Below are 10,000 nucleotides of genomic sequence, written 5' to 3' on the forward strand. Positions count from 1 at the left end.
AGACCCACCAAGCGAGAACCAGAGACCAAAATCAATAAGCCCAATCGAAATGCACTGAACGATACATTCTGGCGCGTTCCCCCCGATCGTGAAAACATTCCCCACACGCGTAGGTGACGACGAACAGGTGAGTACAAGCGTTTATAAGGCACCGCGGGATCTCTCACTAATCACATTTGCCCACAGTGTTCAGCAACGGACACATCTCCTCCTCCAGCAGCTTCCCCCATCCTCCACTGTCTCACACATTTTTACAACAAACCCTCGGCCGAAAAAAAAACTCGCAGAAATGTCCCGCTGGATTGTCAACCTTCTCTTGGTCGTCCTTGGCGTGGCTGCTCTCTCTAGCCAGGCATGGGGTGAGTACCTTCTCTTCTTTGGGCACTTGGGCGCTTACTTCGAGGGTGAACTTGTGGGGGGGAGGGGAGGGATTTAGTTATCGGTGAAGGTTTTGTTTATCTACTTTCACGAAATACGGAATTAGTGTTTTTTTTTTTTTTTACGTTTAGGATACGGACGGTGAAATTTTAGGGAAAGAGTGTTTTTTTTTTTTTCGTGTCATATGTAACCCGTACAGTGGAATACCTATTTTGTATTTTGTTTATTTTATAACTAGACAGTTATACTTTTAGAAGGATTTCTTTACTACTTTTTTAGGATATAGATACAAAAAAAAAACAACTGCGGAGAAGGTATAGAGTAATTTTGTTCATTATTTTAAGGATATGAATACAAAAATGAAAGAAAGAATAGAAAAAATAGGATAAGACCCTTGGTGTATTATTTATCAAAAATACAAGCTATACCAGTGATGTTGTGATATAACTTTTTTCAAATACAATAGTGAACAATATCAAACGCTATTCTAAAATGTCGTAGACAACGTATTTATCACACCAGAGCGAAACCTGATAAAATTCCTTACCTACCCTGACCAGCATAATCAGAGCCAAATGAAGGAATCTTTAAATTCCATCCAGTGACGGAGATAAGCCAGACAGCGAAGATTTAAAAAAGACACTCAGTTAGACACAAAAATTCAGACCCGCTACAGCTTGTACGTGTCACAGCCGATCTCTCTCACGGACATGTCTCGAAGTCAAACGCTAGTATACTCCTCCTGCCTCGTGTCCGTGTCCGTGTCCTTCACCAATGAAGTTAATTCTAGCTTAAACTTACCAGGAGAGGTTTCAAGTTCAATCTGGATTCGCTGATAGCAAACTTAGGTCATCCTTCTGTATGTCAAGGAGAGTATCTTGAAAAGGAATCTTATTAATTTTTTTTTAGGTTTGCACATGCTACGGTATTTGATAATATTTGATATTTAAATTTCATGGTTAAACTTATAAGTGATATATATATAGATATAGCGATGCTTATTGGTGATCCACATTAAGATACAAAATTTTATGCAAACATTATAGTATATATATACATTGTATACATATTTATATTCAGATATATATATATATGTGTGTGTGTGTGTGTGTGTGTATATTTTTTTTTATATAAAATATATATTTATATATATATATATATATATATATATATATATATATATATATATATTGTGCACACACATATATATACATTGTGTATATATGTGTGTGTGTGTGTGTGTGTGTATATATATATATATATATATATATATATATATATATATATATATATATGTATATATATATATATGTATATATATATATTTTTATATTTACAAAACATATATCATCACAAAAAAATTATACATATCTAGTTATCATGAAAACTATCACCACCACAAAAAAGACCCCACAGTATAAGACGAACGTTAAACCTTAACGTAAAACCACACAAAGATGAAGGAAAAGCAAGAAAATTGTGATGGATAGTGACTGCGCTGTACTTACGTGAATAACGGCCTTTTGAGAGCGGAAAATGAGTGGTTTGCGAAGCGTCCTTGTTCTGACGATAGTTCATAGTCTTTAAAAGAACAAATGAATACATGGTTTTATTATGATGATGATGAAGATGATAATGATGATGATGTTATAGGTGGTAATGATAATGGTGATCTTCGTGTTTATCTTTGATGATTAAGTTATTATATATATATATATATTTTTTTTTTTTATAAAGTGACAGACTGGTGATAATAATCATTTGATAACCAAAGGATTGTTGGTGATAATTACTAGATAACTAAAATCTTTATAATATCTTACGATGGTGTTAATTATTTGAAAGTTAGATTCTTGATAACAATTATTCAGTAACAGACAGCTTTGAGACGACAATTATTTGAAATAAGTCTATGATATTTGAAAATATTGCACTTTTGATCAATCATTACCAACCTCTCCCTCGCATCCACGCCGCGATAAAGTAAATAAAATAAATAAATAAATGGATAGATGAATAAATTAGGTGATTGTGTAGGTAAATCGAGGAGAGAAAAGACAGGAGGAAATTAATATCTAGTGATAAAAAGACGAGATAAGGAGAGTAAAATAACAGAGATAATGATAGCAGTAATGATGATTATAACAGCTTATAATGATTAAAACGATAATGATAATGATAGTCGTAAGAGCAATGATAGTAATAATGGTGATGATAATAATTATAACAATAGTAATAGTATTGCTTATAATAATCATAAAAAAAAAATATTCTAATGGTAATAAAAGTGAGAAAATAATATAAAATTAATAATAATAGCAAGGAAAAGGAAGAATATCAAGTGCTAAAATAAAGAGGAAAATTTTGATCATTTTTCACAATCGCTGATTACGAAATAGAATAACAAATATCTTTTCTTTTCCTGTTCCTCTTCTTTTCCCTTTTTTTCCCCTTTTCTATTTTCTTTTCGTCTTCTTTTCCCTTTCACTTCCCTTTCTTCTCCTTTTCTTTTCCTTTTCTTTTCCTCTTCTTTATCCTTTCTTTTCCTTTTATTTTCCTCTTCTTTTCCCTTTTCTTTTCCCTTTTCTTTTCCCTTTCGTTTCCCTTTTCTTTTCCCTTTATTTTCCTTTTATTTTCCTATCATCTTCCTTGTTTTATTAGGTACGTGAACGCTCTTTTAAAACTAACCTTAATAAGTATTAGCCTCTTGTATCTTTCTCCAACTTTCGTCTTATTTTCTTTACTGTTCGTCATGGGTTTTGGGCGTGGCTTAAACACAGAGACAGCCATACACGCACACACAGCTCATAGATAGATAGATAGATAGATAGAGTAATTAATAGATAGATAGATTGATAGATAGATTGATAGATAGATTGATAGAGAGATTGATAGATAGATTGATAGATTGAAAGATAGATAGATTGATAGATAAATTGATAGATAGATTGATAGGTAGATTGATAGAGAGAGATGAAATTATAAACACAGATAGAGAGACAAATCGATAGACAAACAAACAAATAAACATATCAATAGACAAAGGAAAACAAATAGGGAAAAAAAACAATCAAACAGAGAGATTAAAACAAAAAAAAACAGATAAAATAGACAAATATGAAAGTAATACGAAGTCGCATACCCCTTCCCCCTCCCTCCTTCCCCTGTTCCACATCTTCCTCTCCACATTAAACCCTCCACAAACCCTCCATTTCCAAACAGTTGCATGTTAACCTTAGGCCCATGTGATCGTGTGGTAGATGAGATCTTTGCATGACCTTCCGACCGCCGAAGTACATGATTTCTGTGTTTCCGTTTCTCGTCAGGCCTATGGTAGGTTGGAGGTGTGATAGTTTTGCTTCCTTCCCTCTCCCCTCTCTCTCCTTTTTTTGGTTAATTTTGGTTGGCTGGTTGGTTGGTTGATGATTGGGTGGTTGGTTGGATGGGTGAGGGTGTGAGAGAGAAGGGGGAAAGAGGAAGGAAGAGAGAAAGAGAGGAGAGGATAAGAAGAAAAGGTAGAATGTGTGTGTGTGTGTGAGAGAGAGAGAGAGAGAGAGAGAGAGAGAGTAAGAGAGAGAGAAAGAAAGAAAGATAGGGAGAGAGAGAAGATAGACAGACAGAGAGAAAGAGAGGGATCTGAGTTTCTCCTTCACATAATTCTAAAAATAATAATAATAATAATAATAATAATAATAATAATAATAAATACAAGAATCCACAAAAATAGGCAAAAACACTAATAACACAAAATATATCAAAATACCAAATAAACATACAAACAAACAAGAACACGTACTCATACTAACATAATAACAAGCACAAAACAGACGATCGAATCAATTTTAAAAAAAGGAAAAAGAAATAATACAGCAAGACTATTGCATCAAGTGTTAACCAAACGCCGTTAGCTTAAGCGAGGAATAAAAAAAAAACGTTCGTAGTCAAAATTCACATCACATCGTCCCGGCCTTCGAAAAATGCCGTTTCTCTTCAAATACTGTTGGCTATTGACACTAGCCGGTTTTCTTATTTAGTGAAGTAGTGTTCGGCATTGAGAAAAAAAAAAAAAGGTTGAGATATACAGTTGTACGCGTTTCGTGTTTAGAAGCAAAGGTACTTACGGATTTATGTAGAGACGCTTATATACGCATAGCCACATGCATGTATATACATACAGACGCCCACACTAGCATACATACACACACACACACACGAGCATACATACACGCGCACGCACACACACACACACACACACACACACACACACACACACACACACACACACACACACACACACACACACACACACACACACACACACGAGCATACATACACGCGCACGCACACACACACAGGTACACACATATATTCAGACATATATGTACAGTACTTGCGCGCAAATGTACTCAATTCCTTTCACCTACTTCCGCAAGTTATTGTCACCGGATAGAGTTCTTATTAGGTAAAGTGGGGTTCACGTGTATTCCATGTGAATGTAGCCTTTATTTAGCACACATACGCACACTCATTACGCTATACTGATAATACGCACACACGTACAAGCATATGTGCACACATATACACATATAAAATATACAGATACGCATACAAACACATGCAAGCATATACCAACACATATGTTCCCTTCCATTCTCTCTCTCTCTCTCTCTCTCTCTCTCTCTCTCTCTCTCTCTCTCTCTCTCTCTCTCTCTCTCTCTCTCTCTCTCTCTCTCTCTCTCTCTCTCTCTCTCTCTCTCTCTCTCTCGCTCTCTCTCTTTCCCTGTCTCTTCTCTCTTACTTTCCTTCTCTCTCTCTCTCTCTCTCTCTCTCTCTCTCTCTCTCTCTCTCTCTCTCTCTCTCTCTCTCTCTCTCTCTCTCTCTCTCTCTCTCTCTCTCTCTCTCTCTCTTCTCCCTCCTTCCCTCCCTTCCTCCCCCTTCTCCTTTTCCATCTCCCTTCCTCTCTCCCTCCCTCTCTCCCTCCCTCCCTCCCTCTCTCAGACAACTTACTTTCAACTACTCCCCATCCCATGGTCATCAAAGTTATGCAATATCCTCATAACCGCCTCCTCTTGCCTTTGTGTTCATCCCCCCCCCCCCCCCCCCTTCAAGGAAATATGAAGATGCTATTGAAAAACGTAATCCCTTAACCCAGTCTCTCCGCCTTGCCTGCATTATATAGTACTGCTTGCTGGACGTGGGAGAGAAGTGTATTTAGGGAGGAAGTATATAAAAGGTTGATAGGGATCGTACGTGTAATAGGGGCGAGGGATCATCATGATAATAGGGAATGGTGGTATGGTGATTTTCATGGTGATGATGATGATAAGGAGAGTAATAACAATGATATTGATGTTAGGTATATTTGTCTATCTATCTGTCTATTCATGCGTCTATTTATCTATCTATCTATCCATTTCTCCTGTCCATCTATTTGTCCTTCTGTCTATATGTCTGCCTATCTATTGATCCACCTATCTATGTGTCTTTTAATCTATCTATCTATCTATCTATCTAAATCTGTATTTGCGCGCGTGAGTTTGTATGGATTTGCTTCTGTGTGTTTGTCAGTGCGCATGCGTCGAATAAAAATATAAAAATACAATAATAAAGAAGAGAAAAAAGAAAACAAGATAACCTCCTCAAATCATTTTTAAAATTGCTTTCCTAATTCGATAAAACTCGATGAAGAAGAAGAAAGAGAAGAAAAAGAAAAAAACAAACAGGAAAGAATGAAAGAGAGAGGGAGGGATAAAAGAATTACTGCAATTCATAGCACTTCATTACTCTTGTATTTCCGCCACATTAGCCAAACCGACGGAACGAAATGGAATAAAAACCCACTTTCTTAAAAGGAATGCTTATTATTTAGCTTTGGAAACACTTGTTATCGTTCATTACTCAACATTTTCGATGGTTGTTTATACTTGAGTCCGTTTGTTGTGTTCGTGAATGTATATTTCTTTCGTTTGATATCATAAGTAACTTTTATCTCAATACAGAAAGAAAAGAAGGAATTTATCTTTTTTATCATAGCATCATAAGATATTTTTTCTAATTTATATGATATATTTTTAAAGGAATTAGCGATGATTGATTACATGGCAACAGTATTTAATTATCGGCTATTTCTGATTCCGAACGATTTCATGTTCGAAGGTACGGCCAAAATTAGTGTGTGTGAATGGCAATGAACGTTCATTAAATGCAAATACATGCAAAATGCTCTTGGAAATGACTCAGTCCGGATGCCAAATTAATAAAACAAAAAATGGTTATAAGAGACTATTGAAACATAGAATGTAGAAGAGTATAGAGTATAGGTATTCCGAATATATAGAGAGAGGAGAGAGAGAATAAAAAGGAAGGAAGGAGAGAGAGAGAGAGAGAGAGAGAGAGAGAGAGAGAGAGAGAGAGAGAGAGAGAGAGAGAGAGAGAGAGAGAGAGAGAGAGAGAGAAATATATATATATATATATATGTATATATATATATATATATATATATATATATATATATAGAGAGAGAGAGAGAGAGAGAGAGAGAGAGAGAGAGAGAGAGAGAACAGAGAGAAAAAATGAAAAAGAGAAAGAGAGACAGAGACAGATAGAAAGAGATAAACGGAGACAGAGAGACGCAGAACCCAGAGAGAAGTAAAGAGAAAACCCCAAGGAAAATAAATTGAGAAAGAAGAAACGGCAATTAAAGAAAGAGAAAGAGATATAGGTAAAAGAATCCCCCAAAAAATGCATAATCGAGAATCTAAATAGTCAAGATTTTCCCCCGCAAGACAAGACCAAGGAGTTTGGAACAAGGTAGAAATATGTGTTTATAGCAATGGAGATTTTTTTTTTTTTTTTTCAACTCTACAATATCCTCATTTCCAGTGTTCGGATGACTGCATTCTGAAACGTTTATTTTGAAGGGAAGGGGAAGCCAAATCCGAGGAAGTGTTATCGTTATATTTTTTTTTTTTTTTTTTTTTTTTGTAGTTTGAAGAGCAAAGGAGAAGCTAAAGAAAAAAAATGCAATATCATAATTATTTCTCTTTCTTTTGATTTGTCTCTTTCTTTCTTTTGTTTTTCTGTTTTTTTCTTCTCTTTGTCTTTAATGTGCATGTATAGTGTATTTGTGATTTGCGGTTCTTTCTGTTTATTATTATTTGTATCATTTCGATCTCTATGTATGTATTTCTTTTCTCTCTTTCTCTCTTTATCTGCCTGTCTGTCCGTCTGTCTATCTATCTGTCTATTTATGTATCTATTCCTATCTCTAGTTCTGGTTACACTTTCCCTCTTTCCCTTTCTCTCTCGTTCTCTCTCCCTCTCCATCTCTCATTCCCTCTCTCTCCCTTTCTCTCTCTTTCCCTCTCCCTCTCCCTCTCCCTCTCTTTCCTTCTCCCTCTCTGCCCCTCTCCCTTTCCCTCTCTCCCTCTCCCTCTCCTTCTCCCTCCCTCTCCCTCCCTTTCCCTCTCTGCCCCTCTCCCTCTCCCTCTCCCTCTCCCTCTCTCCCTCTCCTTCTCCCTCTCCCTCCCTCTCCCTCTCTTTCCCTCTCCCTCTTCCTCTCTTTCCCTCTCCCTCTCCCTCTCTCCTTCTCCCTCTCCTTCTTCCTCCCTCTCCCTCTTTCCCTCTCCCTTTCCCTCTCTCCCTCTCCCTCTCTCTCTCCTGATAAACCCCAGAATACCAGCAATACTTCCCCGAGTCCTGTATAAATTAAAACACAGGACTCAAAACCATAAAAGATTTTACCCGAGCGTTTTCCATCTCGTTACGCGCGGCCTATCAGCGTAAGCCTCGTCGTCGGTAGATGATGGCCTTTCCCCGGCAGGTCAGCACAACAACCGGATTAGAAAGTCAACACCGAGGGAATTCTTGGAGGGAACGGATGCTAGATGGTTTTAGACAGTTCAGAGAGATTTGGTCCACCCGCGTAGAGGATTGATACGTACGCATGAGCATGGAGGCACACACGCACTTGCATAGAGATATTTACATGTACGTAGATACACGTAAGGACATATATGTAGTTATATTAATACACACACACACACACACACACACACACACACACACACACACACACACACACACACACACACACACACATATATATATATATATATATATATATATATATATATATATATATATACATATATATATATGCATACTGTACAAACGCATGCACACTTTTATCTATATATGCGCACAAACACATGTGTAGATGCATAAAACACACACACACACAGACACATACACTCACACACACACAATCACAATCTCACAGACACACACACACACACAATCACACACACACACACACAATCACACACACACAAACAATGACAATCACACACATACTCACACACACACACACAATCACAATCACAATCACACACACACAATTACACACACAATCACACACACACACAATCACACAAACACACCCTAACCCGATTCTTTTACGAAAGACATGAAAGACATAGAAATGATATATATTTGAAGATGTTTTTCTTCACCTTTGATCTTAAGAATATCAGATCTTAAAACCATCCTTTGAGCACATCATTAATTTTCCTTGGATTACCTTTACTATTAGAAAGAGGACGAATATTATACGGAAATATACACGTGATTGCATTTTATATCTTTAGCTTCATGATAAATAATATAAAACTTTTTCGTAGCAAAATCAGATTAGATGAGATAAACCTATTTACCCCATAATAATACAGACTTATTGTTTAAACTTTAACCCTATTGTCTGTAATATTTGACTTATGTTTATACATTTAAACGGCTTAATTTTGTCCATTCTTTTGTCTGGAATGATGTGTCCATTTTTTTTTTTTTTTTTTCACAAAAGAATTCGTCTCACCTTTGTTTGTGTGTTCATACCCATTGTTTCCACATCATGCGGATGGGAAGTGAGGCTAGACGCTTGGATTTTAGAAGACTTTTTTTCGAGACAGATGCAGAATTTTTTTTCGAGACAGATGCAGTTTTTTTTTCCCGAGGTTTCAGATGCAGATTTTTTTTTTCGCGATTTCAGATGCAGAATTTTTTTTTTTTTTCGAGGTTTCAGATGCAGATTTTTTTTTTTTTTTTTTTAGAGGTTTTAGATGCAATTTTTTTTTTCGAGGCTTCAGATACAGATTTTTTTTTCGCGATTACAGATATAGGGGGAAAAATGTATTGAAAGTGTTTATATGTATTTTTATTACGGTATGTTATTGGCCTCTCGTCTCTTTGCAATTAAGGAAATAGAATAGCCAAACAGAAAATATAATAAAGAGATAGAAAAAAGCGAAAGAAGGTATTTCACTCTTTTCGTAGATTAAGGCGTAGAGAAATAAAGGCATATATATATATATATATATATATATATATATATATATATATATATATAAATGTATATACACATATATATATATACATATATATTTTTTTTCAATGACAAATCACTAACATAGAAGAAAAATGTAGAAAACAGACAAACAGAAAAGAGCGAAAATTGAAAAAAATACAAGAAATATTGTGTTTAAATATAATTTTCCTCACACAAACGTATATAAAACAAAGAGACCCGTAGTGTAAAATCCAAGATCTGCACAGCAGCGATGCATCA

General features: G+C 35.8%; 1 protein-coding gene across 1 annotated transcript in view; it reads left to right on the forward strand.

Annotated features, from left to right (window-relative positions):
- Positions 1–151: 151 nt before the first annotated feature.
- The window catches only part of LOC125032468, a 63,666-nt gene continuing 53,817 nt past the window's right edge, over positions 152–10,000 (forward strand). The window contains exon 1 of the mRNA XM_047623612.1: positions 152–359. Coding sequence (XP_047479568.1) covers positions 290–359 — 70 coding nt within the window. The 5' untranslated portion in view covers positions 152–289. The remainder of the gene's footprint in view (positions 360–10,000) is intronic.

The sequence above is a fragment of the Penaeus chinensis genome, chromosome 14, assembly GCF_019202785.1.
Source record: "Penaeus chinensis breed Huanghai No. 1 chromosome 14, ASM1920278v2, whole genome shotgun sequence".
NCBI classification, from domain to species: Eukaryota; Metazoa; Arthropoda; class Malacostraca; order Decapoda; family Penaeidae; genus Penaeus; species Penaeus chinensis.